Source organism: Ptychodera flava, chromosome 11 (genome assembly GCF_041260155.1).
Source record: "Ptychodera flava strain L36383 chromosome 11, AS_Pfla_20210202, whole genome shotgun sequence".
Taxonomy (NCBI): domain Eukaryota; kingdom Metazoa; phylum Hemichordata; class Enteropneusta; family Ptychoderidae; genus Ptychodera; species Ptychodera flava.
The window spans coordinates 15984391-16001618 of record NC_091938.1 but is presented as its reverse complement, the minus strand read 5'-3'; the positions used below and the strand labels follow the sequence as shown (position 1 = coordinate 16001618).

At 36.6% G+C, this 17228-nt stretch overlaps 1 protein-coding gene across 2 annotated transcripts in view; it reads left to right on the top strand.

The window, feature by feature from the left end:
- The window catches only part of LOC139143611 (vesicle-fusing ATPase-like), a 41370-nt gene that overhangs the window by 10484 nt on the left and 13658 nt on the right, over nt 1-17228 (top strand). For both annotated transcript variants that reach the window (XM_070714078.1, XM_070714077.1), the window contains exons 4-17: nt 4273-4312; nt 4802-4880; nt 9224-9311; nt 9955-10012; nt 10783-10835; nt 11523-11611; nt 12187-12329; nt 12509-12550; nt 12841-12998; nt 13357-13431; nt 14379-14469; nt 14782-14856; nt 15581-15768; nt 16426-16521. In XM_070714078.1, the coding sequence (XP_070570179.1) occupies nt 4273-4312; nt 4802-4880; nt 9224-9311; nt 9955-10012; nt 10783-10835; nt 11523-11611; nt 12187-12329; nt 12509-12550; nt 12841-12998; nt 13357-13431; nt 14379-14469; nt 14782-14856; nt 15581-15768; nt 16426-16521 (1275 nt within the window). The remainder of the gene's footprint in view (nt 1-4272; nt 4313-4801; nt 4881-9223; nt 9312-9954; nt 10013-10782; nt 10836-11522; nt 11612-12186; nt 12330-12508; nt 12551-12840; nt 12999-13356; nt 13432-14378; nt 14470-14781; nt 14857-15580; nt 15769-16425; nt 16522-17228) is intronic.

Here is a 17228-nt window from a genome sequence, read left to right as displayed (position 1 = left end):
GTAATTTATGACAATTAGGTGATGTCATTTGATCACAGTGGATACAATCACATTAATCATCCTCTTGTGTGGACAACGGCATCTTTGACAATCTCACGTAATATGTGTCAGAATGCCGAGTTTGTGAGTCAACATGGTAGATTATTGTCACATTCTGGAGAAGTCAATCATATGAATGTATCAGTCAGGACGAAGGGACCACGTAGCAAGCTCTGAGGCGTCTTTCATTTGCAAAATATTTCAGTATTGCTGAGGTCTGCAATATTTGGTGGAAAGGCTTTTAATTTGAATGGAAAATTCTGATTTAATGCTGATGTTTACTGTGCATTTATGAAAACTAATGCAAACAAGATGTGTTAACTAATTTTGCCTTGCAGCATGTGTACCTTACAACAGATGACATCAATTGTAGCCGTGATAACATCAGTGCGTACTGCTACTGACAAAATGGATGAGTTGAGCGGCAATGATAGCATCTAAAACACAGTACCGTCCGTATTAAACTCTATGCTGTAATTGCGCCTGTTGATTATGCTGAAGGATGCCCTACCGAGCAAAATTGGTTAAATTAGCCAAATTGCAGAAAGTTTTCAAAATCTAGTCATCAGAGGCTGATATGTGTGCATGAAGAATTCTGGAGTTCAGGGCCAAAGTCGGCTCCCAGCCAGCTGAACCAGAATGCAGGGGAGTTGATAAAGATGAAGGCAAAATTCACATGCAGAAATAGGAAAATTTTAATATAGTCCTGCACATAACATCCCTAGTACATGGAGTAAATACTCATGTTCTCGTGTTACCTGTATGAACTTTGTACTTCAAATGTCAAATGTAATTTTGTCAAATGAATGTACTTTCATAAAATTCTGTATAAATCATGTAGTAATTGTTTTTGTATGTCTGAAGATAGGGTTTCACATGGCTTCATTTTAAAGGCCGTTTAAGCGTATTAAAATGAAATTAAGTATTACTTTGCAAGCAGACCAGGACAGGTATGAATAATACATTTTATTACCGCGGCTGTTGAAATCTCATACAGCCTTAATCAGCAAACAGTTGAATAGTGTATGATATTGTATAGTGTGTATAGACAGTGGATGAAATGTGAAAAATGTGGTTCAGCGTCGTGGATCGTGAAATTCTCAGAAAGGAGTGAAAGACATTGAAATCTGGTTTAGGAAATGAAAAGTTGCAGGGTAGTGTAGCTAGTGATTGCTTGGTTTCATGTGCTTTATGTAATTGCCCTGTTTAGAAGTGTCATTTCAGGATATTGGCAAGATCTCCATGTCAAAACTACTTCAGAGAAAATAGTACTTGTACAATTTACATGGAAGATATTGCCTTGTTTTATTATAATAGTATTATGAATTATGGTGCAAAAGCCCCAGGGGATTCATTTTATTGCAATAATACTACAGTTTATACATTGTAGCACCTGCCTTTTGGCGTGTCTTTTGAATATTTTCAGTGGGCTTTAAAAACCTTCTAATATCATTGGAATTCTCATAAGCAAACGTAAAGTTTTGTATCAAAATGACAACAGCCATCCCTGATCTCGGTTAAAGTCTTTTTTCTCCTGTATTTTTCAATATCATTCCTGTGGAAATATTGAAAAGAACACAAATGCAGCTTAGATGATATATGTTTTTATATGGTCACAAAGCAGTATACGATATCACAATTTTTACCTTAACCATGGAAACAAAGTGTAGATGAAGTCATATATTTTCTTTTCAGCAACACGTAACCCATATTTTATGCGGAAGTATTGCATTACATCTATGAAAATATATGTGTGTAATTTTTTGTCACTATCACATAGTTATGCATATAAAATATGAAATATATAGCCCCAATATAATGATTCATGGAATACTTGAGTGCTTTCAGTATGGTCACTGAAATTACTTGTCAGGAATGATTTCTTGAGTCTGTCATAAATCTTTGAAGGATATTGACATTTTGTGTCTGAACGCCCTGATGAATCTGATGGATAATGGATTGAGCTTCGATATCCACAGAGATTTGTAAGTGTCCAGGTTGTAGTCGCAGTTCCAGAATGTACAGAAATGTTGCTTTGCATTCACAGAGACCAGACAGAGGTCCAATCAGGTGTGAAGGCAAGCTCCATTCAATTCTATGCTTGAATTCACTGTATCAGCACAGTGCCAATGAATACCCTGTGTAAGCCTTGATTTGGAAACTAATTCCTCCATGATGGAATATTTCCCAGTGTGCAAATAAGCACACTATTGCAAACCCAGCAAACTAATTTACATAGTGCTTATACATTTATCTGACACAGTACGGTACATTATATTTTACAGATAATTGAAAATAATCTTGTTAACACCAAATATTCTTGAAACCTATTGAAAAAAGATATAGGCATTGCAGCTAAAATGTGGCTTTGTGAATTTATTCCCACAAGACAAGCTCAAAGAGATTTTCAAATGTCCCATTTCTGATGTCAGCTGAAAATTTAATGAAGATTCCTATTGCCAGTATTTCTCCATTCATGGGGAGTCAAGGGAAATATATAGCAAGTGTGTTACAGCCAGCAGTATTTAGGTCAGATGAACTCATTAGCGGTAGAGATTTTGCAGTCGGTTGGCTTCAGAGTGATCTTCAGCAGAGGAATTAGTGGTTTGTAATATGCTCGGCTTTAGGCAATAGTAACTATGAGTTAATCTAATTCCAGCCTTGAGCTTCTCGGCCTTCAGAGTATTGATTGGTGCCGTTTTCAATAGAGCTTTGCTATCAGCGTTGCTTTTCCATCAGTTGTCTGTACACTGACTTGCCATTGGGATACTGACAGTGCCTACGTGTTACGTCCCAGGATCTCAAGTTCTGAGTGGCAGGGCATTCTGTATCATTGCAATTTAACTTTAATAATTCCCTCATAGCTTCTTTCGTAAATTTAAATAATTCTCTGATAGGTTCTTTCATAATCTTGATTTTAATTCATACCAAACATCAGAGTACAGACTCCAAACTGTACAATCTCAGTACATTTATGGCAACATGAACCAGGTTCTTGTTCAACAAGAACGTTATTCACTCGCACAATTTATTTTACTGTAAAACAGAAATATGCTTTAGTTTGATTCAGCTTCAGCAGAACAACTCTCATAATAATTGATGCATAAATAAGTGAGTGCATTGTTACACCATCAGCCTGTGTGTGTAATTTTCCAATGTGGCATCCTCTAGAAGGTCAAAGGTGAACTGAGTACATAAATCAATAATTGTAAAGTACATGTAATTCTGGATTTTATTGTGACACTAAGTGTTTATTGAGTAATGAATGGGGCTTTTTATTGAATATGACATGAAATAGACAAATGTTAAAGAGTACATTTAGTTACAGAAAATGTAACATGGTGCAGTTTTGGTACTGTATACAAGGGCGGTAATCAAGAAATTAATTATGAGTACCAGATGCAATATATGTGCAAGTGTACTGTGTTATTTAGGGTGCTTTTGCTCAGGTATAGTATAAAATTCCCACATACACACATCAAGCTATTATACTTTGCCTCAAGGATTAATGAGCACAGTTGAAAAACACTCTTGGAATAAAACACACAGGCCATGCAAATCAAATATGCAGTTTTCTTAAATGGGCAAATGTCAGTTAGGCCGGCAATACATGCAAGATTTGGGTCAATAACACGTACACTCATGAAGCTGTACGGTAGAAGTTTGAATTATTCATAACTCTAAGTCTTTGCAAGAACAGAAAGCCATATCCACATGACAGTGATTGAGCAAATGACCAGAAGTTGAATTATTGACTACATAGGAACAGGCCAAGTACAGTACAAGCACACATATCTCTGGTGTTCACTTTTCCTGAAGTCGATTTTGTAGAACTTCCATGAAAATCCACAAATACTTTGTATACCAGACACACACAGCAACTGTTCATATATGATAGAGTCCCTCGTTATTGGCAAGTTCAATAGCACAAAAGCAGGACACATCATGCTTCAATTGATATAAGCGCTGGGCATGATAAATCTTCTAATGTATCAGTTATTAAAATGAATGACTTTGGAAGTGATAAAAAGCCATTTCCAAATACACCCACACAGGGTTCAGATTGAACTTCTGAATTTGCAGGAAAAGAGAGGCATACTTAAGCAATCACTCAAGCAATAAAGACATGACATGTTCCCTGGCAACAGTGTAAGTCTATGACACATTATTGCATTGAGTATCCTTGCACAATAAAATCATTAATTCTAAAGATTTTTTTGGCTTTCATTTCAGAGGAAATGGGGAGTGCTATCACTAAATCAAGACATTGAAGGTAATTCCTGTTTTTGACTTACAATAAATGGAAATTTATGAATATTGTTGATTTTTCAGAATTTGACATCCTACTCTGACCCAGATATGATATTGATTCCTTGATAATGCTTAGCAGGTTTCTCTAAGTTAGTATTTGGTACCTTGATGTTATTTTGTGTAGCACCAATTAGCTACATACAGTACAATCCTTGAGTGACCCAATTCAACAAATGCTGAATTTGGCTCCATTTTTTTCTCTGTTTTAAATCCATAGAACAGTACCTATTAGTGAAAACTGCTTGTTGACAGCAGCAGTGCTCCATGTATTAAACAAAATCCATTAATTTTTGCAAATTTCCATGATGCAAATCAGTTGAATATGCAAATCATATGATAATTCGTTATCGACACAGAATATCCACCTACCTAAAATCACGCATTACATACTTATTTTATACAAATCTGTTATAATAATCATTTCTCATTCGTCTCCAAACTTTAATTCCAGTAAGTCCATACAGATTTGATCCCAACAAACAGTACCTAGGATGTATAACACTAGAGGCAGATTTCCTGCAGAAGAAAAAGTAAGTGAAAAATTACAAAAAAGTTGCAATACTGGTTTATTGACTCCCAAGCTTTGATTCCTTATATTCAGATAACATACCGAATAATAGAAAATTGTTTTGCATATTCTTTCATTATAACAAGTCAATCCTGTGTATCAAACTGTTGGATACAAAACTTCTGATTAACTTAAAGGTTTTGGGCTAAACATACTTTGATTAGTTTTACATGGCTGAATCCTCATATGACCAAAGAAGCTTGAAAAATTTTTCAAAGCCTCCAAAGGTACAACTATTGTTCTGTATTAATATTTGCACAGATTTTGGCATGTGGCTTGTATAGATTTATTATTTGTACATCTCAGATAATGCCCTCTTTTGCTTCTGTAGTTATTGTGTGTTTTTAATCAGAGCAAAAATTATTGTTGTAACTGTAAATAATTTAGCATATGGAAATGAAATATCCCAGGTAATTGTGGTCAGCAGGTATGAAAATATTGGCAAGTAGCCATGTATTTAAAATGAAGCTCTTGAGGAATCTAGAAAAAGCACTACTTTCTTTAGTCAATATGAAAGATTTAACGATGCGACTCAGGTTCAAAGGTCAATTTTAGCAATTTTTTTTTTATTTCAAATTTCGAACCACTGACACGTGGTCTTTCTTTTGGGGAAAGGTGTTGGGTCACATCGTACCGGGAAATTCCTGAAATATTACTAAAATGGCAAACTATCAGCTACACCGCGTGCCATTATTTCCCTTTTGTCTTAACGGTCGCGGATTACCGACCACGATATCTTTGATAAACACGCAGAGATTATGTATAGGCTTTGCGGTATAGTGCGCATGCGCTAGCTTCAACGTTATGCTCAGCGTTTTGAACTCCGCATGTATCGGTACGGCAAACACGTCGAGCAGACCAAAGCCGGCGCTCGCGCTCCGTACCGTCGAAAAAGCAAGCGAGGTCCACAAAAGTGGACCTGAAAAAGACGGCAACGTGCGCAAAGGTCGATTTAAATGTAAAACAGTCCGACTTTGGCTCATACTCCCTGCAATAACGATCAAGAATGCAGTGAAGAGTCAGATTTGGCCGAGGACGCAGACGATAACGGAGACAACTATTTGACACGCTGCTTTTCGAATTAGGCTATGCTGATTGCATACCCGAGTCCAACAATTAGCCTGAGCGAGATGAAACTTCTGTTAGTTGCGATAATTTTATCACTCTTGCTGTACATGCTTGGTGTTAGTATCGTGTTCTCTTATATTTTTAAACTCGAGTTTTCTATCGTGCAGTCTTTTCGTGTCTGCTGAGAAACCTTGAACAACACCGTACCCGACAACAAGTGACATTTATGTCAAGGAGTTTCCCAAGCCAGTGCAGGAGTTCATACACACATAATGTAGATTCACAAGAGCAAGTTCACCGATCTGCTAATTTTTCGAAACGAAATGCAAATATTTTTTTTATTTCATGCCTTTTCTTTCTTTAAATATAACCCAAAAATTAAATTACGTCAAACGTGAATTGCGAGGGTTCACAAATGATTAGGCTATTGTGTGCGTGTTGTCTAAACTTATCAATTACCCGCAGACTCCACAGCTGCTAGCTGAACCTCAACACTGAACGTAAAACAAACCCGGCTCAACTTCTAGAAGTGCTGAAACTAGCAATTTTTGCTATATGAGGTCAGTCATCGAAAGTTTGACTAAAAGTAAAAATCTCCGAAATAATTATGTGTGCTCTGGTATTGCGCAAGTCGAGTGACTCCACTGTAGACTAGTCGATACTCTGTCTCTCGGAACACGCTGTCGATGACAGCCTGCACTGTTTTACGCTACGGCGTGATTATTATTAGTTTGATAAAATCGGTACAAGAACACATATAAATAAAGTTTGAAAAAATAACATGAGTCAATCTCTCCCGTCGTAACGAAGGGCGACAAGTTTGCAGTGCGGTGCAAAAGCTAAGAAAATACGACAGACATTTTATGTTGTCAAGAGTTACATGTGTTCGTCTCATCTTGAGGTAGGAAAACTAGCAAGTGACGTCCCGTTCGCACAGTGTCGGCGCTAACATGAACTTGACAATCACTTTTCACAAAGAACATGCATAAATTGCCGATCGCGAGACAGGAAGTAGATACTTGAGTCAAGAACAAGTGAATGCCCGACGCGATCGCGCGACGACAGCACACAGATCTCGATCTGATAGACTTCTTTACACAAGTTTCGACGTCTTCGTCTTGACTGTGAACACTGGTAACCAGATTGTAACCGTTGAGTTAACAGTATACAGTTAATATGCTAGTTAAACGTTCCAAAAATGGATTAAATCGCTAAGTACCCCTCTGTGTTTGTTGTGTAAATACCACCCACTGCTGGCACTAAGCATTTGCCAGTTCAGTGTATAATTTCTTTCTATTTTCACACGATCTGCAATCCTAAACATATTCAAAATTCCCAAAACTGACTCTAAATATTTCAACTTATTCCTGGTATAAGAAAATTCGCAGAAAATAGTGCGCGAGTCGGACTTCTTGGTCACAATGTGTGACGCATAGGTCGTTTACACAAATCGTCGATTTCTCAGTTCCGTTTTTGGCAGTGCGTACATTATTCAAATAAGTATAAGTCGGCGGCGCGTGGACAGACTAGCCTGATTTTTCACCTGTGGACAGTGAATGAATATATCTGAAAGACCGTGTCTCAGATTTCCGATAAAGGGCCTGGAAGTGAAGATATCCTGACAAACGTGAACAAAGGCCGATAATTTATGCAAAAAACGTCAAGTTGACACTTTGAAGGTGCATTGTGCGAAAACAAAGCGAATTTCAAAAATCCGGGACACGGTTTTTTGCCCAGTATACCCAGCCGTCGATTGCCGTAAACAGATCACCAAGGCCGATTGGAGATTTGTACTTACACTTTTTTGAGTAAAAAAACTAAAAAACACGTGTTTTTGAGTAAAACAGCCGTATGCGCACTGTTTTTGAAAAACTAACACATTTTCTGAACTCTTCGGTGACCGAGCAGATAAAAAAAGTACCACATGTCGGGTGTGTGACCACGTCTTCTTTGTGAAAATGAGGATTGAAAATAAGTGACAATGAAACTGAGTCGCTACCTTAAGACAGCTTCCTCTTTGGGACTCTGTGAGTACATATAGAACAAATAGAACAAAATGCAAAACTGGGATTTTTCATAGTGTGTACACAGTGCAGTCAACTGTAGGAACCCTAGCAGTGTCTGAGGTAGTTATGCATGTGGTGAAGCTAGTGTCCTGGGAATTTTATGTAAGACTGGAGCCGCCTGGGACATGTAAGCTATCAGGATTGTGTTATGGTATGACATTCTAAACGCAGATGGTGCATGTAGCAGAAATCAGATAGTTCAATATTTATGGTGCAGGGCTTCCTCAGGGATGGCAGAATCTCTGTATGGAATGTTAAATCTCTGTTCCTTCCTTGGATCTACACAATATTGTTCATTTTGAAAAGGGAGTTTAAAGTCACTAAATTCCCCTTGCTGTCTCCTCTCAAATGTTTTAATATTTTGAACAAATAAAATGAAGACTTTATATGTGTTTAGCGTGTTGGTAAAGAAAAGTTGCAATAATTAGGTGCTAGGCAACAGTTCCTGCATGAATTAAATCAACATGATTCGGCAAATTTGTAGAATTTGAACCTAACTATTTATTTAGCATATATTTTTTTGAATACTACTGCATACAACAGATTGTAGCATTGATTTAGCCAAGATGCAATGCATAAATTAATCTTTAAATTTTTTCATGCAGGTGTTATGATCTTTGATTAACTCAAGGAGATAACCAAGACTCGGCCATTAGTGAGATTATCCATCATTACAGTTGTATTTTCAAATATAAAAAAGTGATCCTTTTCAATATTTTACCATTTGTTGGGCCCCGTCTCATCAACCTGCGGCACCTCAGGGCCTGTTCTTGATATCAATGTCAGTCAATTTTGGTTAATTGGAAAAAAGGTCATTTGTTTGAAGAAACGCTCTTTTTTCTTGATCCCCAAGGGATTTTCTTGCATTTATAGATTGAAAAGATTATTAGATTTAAATTGTTTGCCCTGAGCTGTGCAAATTATGAAAATACAATAATGTTCCATTCTTTGTTGACTTTCGTATTGGACATCCTATCCAATTTAACCCTCACACCATCATGGCTGGTCCCAATGTACAGCAAATCAGGATAAATTTTTTATGATTTGTGGGAAGATTTTGACTGTCAGTTGAATTATATTTCTTATTTACCGCATACAAATGTATGTGCAGTCTAAACATATTTGTTTGTGATGTCGTTTTTTACTCTAAAAAAATACGGTTTTCTCCCAGTACAACCACAGATCCTTATGACACAGACAAAATGGCAGCTGAATTTGTGATGCAGTTCCCACACCAAGCTTTCTCAGTTGGACAACAGGTATTGAATAGATCTACATTGAAATCTTAAAGCTCTGATCTCATGTTAAATGTTGAAAAAAATGTCAAAATTAAGAATTAAATAAAAAGGGTACCATAAAAATTCTCAAAACTAAATTTCTTTTTGCGAAAGGTTCTACCAGGGTATAATGTTGAGTTCAGTGATTTGAGAAAATAGTAGGTAAATTTACTAATAGTAAAGTCAAGTTACCATGACATCCTGATGTTGCCTGTGGTATACGGTTCCATATAATATTTATATTTCAAAAACTGGATGCAATCTTTGTGAATGGCCGACCATCATACTGATGTTATTCTTAACAATAATTTCGTTTCTCTCAAAGAGAGTTTCCTAAATTTTTTTCTTTATATTTGGAGCATTGTACATATCAGCAAACATAAAACAGTGACCTTAGATTGTTGGTTGCTGTCGTAAAAAAAAATTGGTAGACTTTCACTTGATGAGAACAAAGACAGCACTCAGTGACAACTAAATAACCTTATGTAGGTATTAAAAATGAAAATTATGAAGAAAAGTTGTTTGCTATTAGGTGTAGTTTCATTTTAAAAGCCATCTTCAGAAATGAATCTGCTGTTTGATGTTGACTGATGAAAATACTGTTTTTTTCACTGTTTTTGATCAGCTGGTGTTCAGCTTTTCAGACAAGAAACTGTTAGGATTAGTTGTCAAGGACTTGGAAGGTAAGTGTGTGCCTTGTCTCTTCAATTACCCTTTCACTCTGGATTTTGACTCACTCTTTGTATCAGTATTCCCCATCGTAAATTTGGAAAATTGGTTGAAAGAGTTGAATGACCTCACTGTGAATGTATCTTTCTTACAACAATGAGAACATATCCATATGGAGGTGTTAACTCTTGTTAAATATTCTGCCTCCATGTCAGCGTCCATGGATTTCAAATCTGAAGGCATAAGCTGAAAACATTTGCTTGAGCCTGATAGGTACCTATATTCAAAATGTCATAGAATGTAAAACTTATACCCTGGTACAACACTGTATCATTAATAAAAAGGACATTTTTGTGGCCTTTGTATGTACCGGTATTGTTATGTCATATTCAACCTTGTATTTGCAATTTATTGTACCAATTTGTCAGTGCCTGCCATCAATCCTGGTGATTTAATTTAGGAGTGCATACAGATCAATGATTGCTGTTATTCTAATTCTCTGTACCAGTATGTTTACTTTTCATTCACAAAGATATCCTGCATGTTAGCCTTACTAATTGCAAAATGGCAAATCAGTTTAATTTACAGAGGCTTATACTTTACTTTATTATAAAACCAGATTGTGCATGTTAGACATGTAACTCAAAGTAAAAGACCAGAAGAATTACTGTGTGATCGCCACAGGACTGACTGTATAAAAATTCAATTTGTGGAAAACCGTTAGTTTGATTATCTTTTCATTGAACTCTTCCAACTAATGTATATGTATTTTCATAATTTTCAGTTGCTGACGTTGCAGTATTGAAAGGACAGAAGTCATCTGGAAAACCTCGTAAAGTAAGCTCAAGTGTTGAACATCTATGAGGGTTACAGTAGCTCTGTCACCACATACATTTTAGCACAATCCCATTTTCCCAGTGACAAAGGGTTTACTACACTTTAAAGTGGCGAATAGGGGGCTGATAATTAGAGCACTAAACTTTCATTTAATCCCATCAGTGGCTCATTTTATTGTTTCATTCTTATGAATGCTGGTCTGTAATGTACACCAGAGCTTTGAAGGAAACTATGGCCATATGCTTGAAAAAATCTTTCTGAAGGTACTTGAATCCCAAGGCCTCCAGGAGAGTCGTTGAAAAGTTCTTGAAAGTACAATTGAGTCCTGGAAACTCCTAAAACATTGACAAGTCACCTATGATTTTCAAAAATCGGTCATTATATGGTAAAAATAATTTGTAAATTGATAAAAAAATGTTACTGTCCCTGGAAAATTGTATTTTGGACTTCAAAAGGTCCTTGAAAATTGCAGTAAGAGTCTTTGGAAGTACTTGAATCCTAAGTGACTTTGAGTGTACGGCCCTGGAAATCTGTTTTGAGGACAACAGGCTAGCAAGATCAGCCAAAATAAACACTTATTCACATTTCTATTAAAATAAAACAAATTTTGTTGATAATGATTTATTTGTTTGTTTTACTCTGTGAAAAGTGTACTAAATATTTCGCTTTTGATTTATCTACATTCAGACAAATCTAGGATTATCCTTACCTAACACTCAGGTCATATTTGAAAAAGCCGAGGATTCTCCACTTATATTGACAGGAAAATCCAAGGGGTGAGTTTTGCAATATGTGACTTTGAACGTTTGTGTTTCATGATAGTGGTACAGTCACACATGTAAATTTCAGTAGTCGTTGCTCTTCCTGCACTACAATGTTGAGTATAATCTGTATAGACTGCATAATGTTTAGCCATTGGAAGATATACGGTACAGCGGGGCTTGCATCAGAAAGACCTATAAGTGTTAGCAGATAGGTACAAATACTCAGCAGTCTCTGATTTAATCATAAAGCCTTTGAATGTTAAAATATACTGTACAATTATATTTTATACCTTACTCAGAAAAATATACGATGATAGCAGTTTTAAATTTATTGCTGTTCAATTCCAGTGTTAAAGATGCCATGGTATTAGTTATGGTATTGATAAATCCCTTGTTTTTTTTTGTGCAAATCAATGCACAATTGTTGCGTGAATATGAAGACATTTGAAATTATTTAGGAATTTTGTGATTATTTTTGCGTCATTGTGTCCCAAAGGCCAAATACAAACATATGTGCATTCAAACTCGCAGTAAATGTGGACCAGCAACACTAAAAAAACTTTGTAACATTTTTCCATTCAATACAGGAAAGTTGCCCATCAGTCCATCATAAACCCAGACTGGGATTTCCAGAAGATGGGAATAGGTGGTCTGGACAAGGAATTCTCAGACATTTTCAGACGAGCTTTTGCATCCAGAGTTTTCCCACCAGAATTTGTGGAACAGTTAGGTAGGCATGGTGACTCCCTTTCTTTGCATGCATATCAAGACTTTTAGTGGATACGGCCACAACCCAACATCTCAACACAATAGCCTATTTCCAAATTAGGTTTCCTTTGACAAATACATAGCAACATGACAAAGTCATAAGATTATTTGAATTCATATCCCTGTTTCTTTAATTCACAGGAGCAAAACATGTCAAAGGCATTCTTCTATATGGACCACCAGGTAAGCTTGTTATGTCATTTTCTGAAGTCAGAGTCAGATTCAGCATTATTTTGATTCATCTTAGTGTTTGATATCACAAACGTTAGAGATAATGAGATGTTGGAACATGTTGGACACAGTTACTAGACTTTCTTTTCACAATTCTAAATGAATTTTATGAAAAAAAATGGTATTCATGTGTAAACACTCCATAAGGTGAACTAGTCTATGCAGTGTAAGAAACATATAGATGTCATGTTCATGACGGATATCTTTCATGGCCAGGATATTTTGATCTTTGAATCTCACAGGTACAGGTAAAACACTAATGGCAAGACAGATTGGCAAAATGCTGAATGCAAGGGAACCACAGATTGTCAATGGCCCTGAAGTGTTGAATAAATACGTGGGAGAGTCAGAGGCCAATATCAGAAAGTTGTTTGCAGCAGCAGAGGAAGAGCAGAAAAGGGTAAGGTCGATACGAGGTTATAGTGACTGGTGGACATGAATAAAAAAACGAGGTCAATATGTAAAGTAATGGCCTCTACTTATGAGATGGACTTGAAAATCTCAGTAAGGGTAGTTTTTCAAGTCTCCCGGCCAATATATTGTTCTGCTTTTCTGCTGTACGTTCTCATATACCAGTTTCAACAGATATTCAGAAGTAACGTGGCTTTACTGCATCACAAGTGCAATGTCTTTATGTGATATTGCATAATTAGGTATATGAACCCATAATAGGTCAGCATAGGTGATGTTGATCATCATGACAATGTTGAGAAACATCAACCATGATTTTAACAGAAGGTCTGTGTTTTGTGTTGCAGCTTGGTAATAACAGTGGGCTTCACATCATTATATTTGATGAAATTGATGCCATCTGTAAGCAGAGAGGCAGCATGGTGAGTGTGTACGTCCCTGCTGTAGCTGTACAGCTGGAGTAGTAAAAGAGACGACAGTCAAATTTTGCCCTAGTGAAGAGAAGGCAAACAAACAGAACAAACAAAATTACAACTTTTGTAGAAACTGTCAGACATTTATGACACTGCAAATGACCTGTGTCCATGACAAATGTAAACTTTGAAGACTTACACTGTTTGCTGGATAATTATTGAGCCCATGTGTTATCCTTTGGAGCACCTTTCGCAATTGGAATTACTGAGCCTAATTTCAAATTGCACACATGGTAATTGTTTTAATGCTATCAAAGAATCAAAGTAAACGTTCTATGCAAACGTTCCAATTTGTTCCATGCAAGCAAGGCTTAAATTGCCGCACTTTTAAATCCCAGTTTCTCGCATTAGTGGAGTTCTCCTCCCAGTAAAACGCTTGGCCAGTACGATGTTTGATTTCTATAACAATGATTATACAAACTGATCTCAACCTTTTGTCACATTTTGCTAATCCTGCAAACAGAGTTTATGCAAGCTTTTGATTGACGGTCGGTTCAAATCTCAAACGGTCATTGATTCCTCACCACAAACGCTCGAATTTCCTAAAAGTTGTCTTCCAGTCGTGTTAGACTTTGAATATAACCACAGAGTTCGATCGGCAGCAACTTCGCGCTGACTGCTTGGCAGTCTGTCTGTGTTTTGCTGCCGGGGAAAACTAAAATTGGCATTTTCTGGAGCGTGTGCCCGCGTGTTGCCTGTTTGGTGTCCACTTACACAGTGAACGCCGCCATACCTTGGCGTCCTTTTAAAGAGAGTCTCCGCCTTTAAATTGCCATAAAATATAAGGCAGTGAGGAAGTGCAAGGTTGAATGTCTATTGAGGATTTTTATTCCTGTGAAAGCCGTATTTACTGATCTGTCATTTCATCATTTTTTTCATGTACATCTTCCTTTCAGGCCGGGAGTACAGGAGTGCATGACACTGTCGTCAATCAGTTACTTTCCAAGATTGATGGGGTTGAGCAACTGAACAACATTTTACTTATAGGTAAGATGTCAAAATGAGAAAATTACACTTTCAGAAAGTTTTGAAAGCAGACAAGTTATTATTTAAACAAAGTCACTTTTAGTTGAGTTTTGTAATATTTTTGTCTCTGTGAATTAAAATTTCATGATTTCAGCCTGCACTTGTTTGTGCTCTAAGGAAGAGAGGATTGGTACTTCTGTATTGAATGATATACCATAGAAGATGTGAAATCCTTGCACTGATTATGCTCATGTCCTAATGGTACAAAGTTATTTGTGTACCTATACATAGATGCAAAAAAACTAACCAACATTTTGATGATTTTTTGCTCAGGAATGACAAATCGTCGTGATCTGATAGACGAAGCTTTAATGAGACCTGGAAGACTTGAAGTACAGATGGAAATTGGTGAGTAATCTGACAATGAACATGAAACACTTTAACCACCATTGCTTGGCCAAAATCTGTTAGTTATAGTCAGGCTGTTTACAAGGAATTTGGGTTAACAGATAAACTCTTTCAGTAACAAATAGACTGTTTGCTGCTTATCGTTAGAATGCAAGATTTCAATATTCAATATAAAATCGGTAGTTTACTACATTAAACAAGTGAAACCCTGCATGACAACAAGGTATGTGTACAGTCTTGCTAGAATTAAAGACGACACTTTCTGCCGTCCTCAACACTGCAGTAGATGTCCTGTTTGTTGTGTGTTACAATGTGGATGTCTCAAAAAACACCAAAGTCACACAACATCTTTTACAGGTTCAAAGTCATGCAGCATGGAAAAATGGTTCATTGATTTCATTTCTAAAGGCGGATCTCTGTTAGAAAAATAATTTTGGCCCAGTTGTTTAACCTGTTCACCCCAATTCCCTGTAAAGGGATCCACAATCATCACTGATAACAATGTGTTTTGGCCAAACCATTGTAGTAAAAGGGACGAACAGCAGCAAAATAAAACCTGCAAGTCTGCAGGCATGATGACTTTGCACGATGCAACACAATGACTTATCTTACCAATGAAATATGCTTTATATTACCATTATAGCTATAAAATTTGCTCACCAAAAAAAACTCAATTTCTGATACATTGATCTGGCTTATGAAATTTTCATTTCTCATAAATTAGGCTTACCAAAGGAAGATGGTAGGAAACAGATCTTTGAAATCTACGTACACAAGATGAGAGAAAATGGGAAATTAGCAAGGAATGTTGACATTGATGATTTAGCTATGATCACCAAGAATTTCAGTGGTGCTGAAATTGAAGGATTGGTGAGGGCAGCACAGTCTACAGCCATGAACAGACTGATCAAGGTAATGAAGGAACATAACACTGGGCCTAGTCATATTTAATGTACTAACTTGGTTTACTTAGGGGGTCTTTCTTTGAAAGTGAATGTAAACATGCCCCCTAGGGCAATGTTTAGTTTTAATATGGGTAACAGTGAGTTTTAGATAGGTAACAGACAGGTTTCCACTTTCAATCTGTGACAAAAACTTTTTATAAGGTTTAGTGTTTGAGTATGCAGACATGCTACACACTGTACCATGTGGAAAAAGTGAATTATCAAATTGCTCAAGGATGTCTGGATCTGCGACAGTACAAAGGCAAATCTAAAATTGCGTTTAGGTTTTACATTTTGCTTGTCATACAAGCTACAAATTTACCCATCAGAAGTAATTCAATAAAGTTGTTGGTCACATGATTTTCAGTCTGTCAAATAGCATTTAGCCTCTGTAACTAAATCACCCTTCCTTTGTAAAGCACAAGCACTGAGCACCTCAATAGAGTACACCTTCGTAGGGTGTACTCTATCTGAAGTTCATATTCCACAAATCCAAATCAAACAATGAACACTTTGTGCAGTGAGACAGGAGAACCAGTCCTAGTTACCAGTATATACTACACAACTGTTTCTGTAATTACTACCGGTAACAGACACTGATTTCTACAATGTGCCCATGTTGCAGGCATCATCAAAAGTGGAAGTTGACGAGAATGCCGCTGACAGTATGATGGTAACCAAGGCAGACTTTGAACATGCACTGGAGCATGACATTAAACCAGTGAGTCAAACTTGAATATTGTCTGTTTTGTGGACATTTTGTCATTTTGAATGTCAACCGAGACATTTCAGTGTTGGCATGCGGTGCTGGCCAAAGGTCAGTTTTTGTCAGTCATTAGAGGGGTTCCACTTAGTGTATAAAGGAAGATGAATTCCAAAAATGGAAGTACATACGGTGCTGTCTAACCATAAAGCACCACAGAACAAAACACGTCTTGGATTTCAGTGCTATATCAACTTTTACAGATTGATTGATTGATTGATACTATCATGTTATAGCAGCAGATACTTACTTGGAGACTACCTGTATTACTTCAAAGGTATATTTCATTTCCACCATAACATACTAACATTTCTCAAGTAGAGACTTTTGAGACAATTATGAAAAGGTGTTTGAATAATGTTAAACTTTACAGATATTATACAAATCGTTAAACCACAAAATGAAAATTGTAAGTGTTCATTAGAGGGACAGTAGCTGTAATGTTTGATAATACTTTCACTGGTGTTTTTTTAGAAAAGTAGAGTCATTTTCTTTGTCTCCTTTAAGCATGTTGAATACTAAGCATTAGCCGTGCAAACTTGTTACATCGTGTTCAATATGCAGTGTCAGTGTTGGCAAATTATTTCTAGTCTGGACTTAAATTTAATTGGTCAACAGTAATAATTGGAAAAAATACAAAATCATTGTTTTGACACATTGAATGT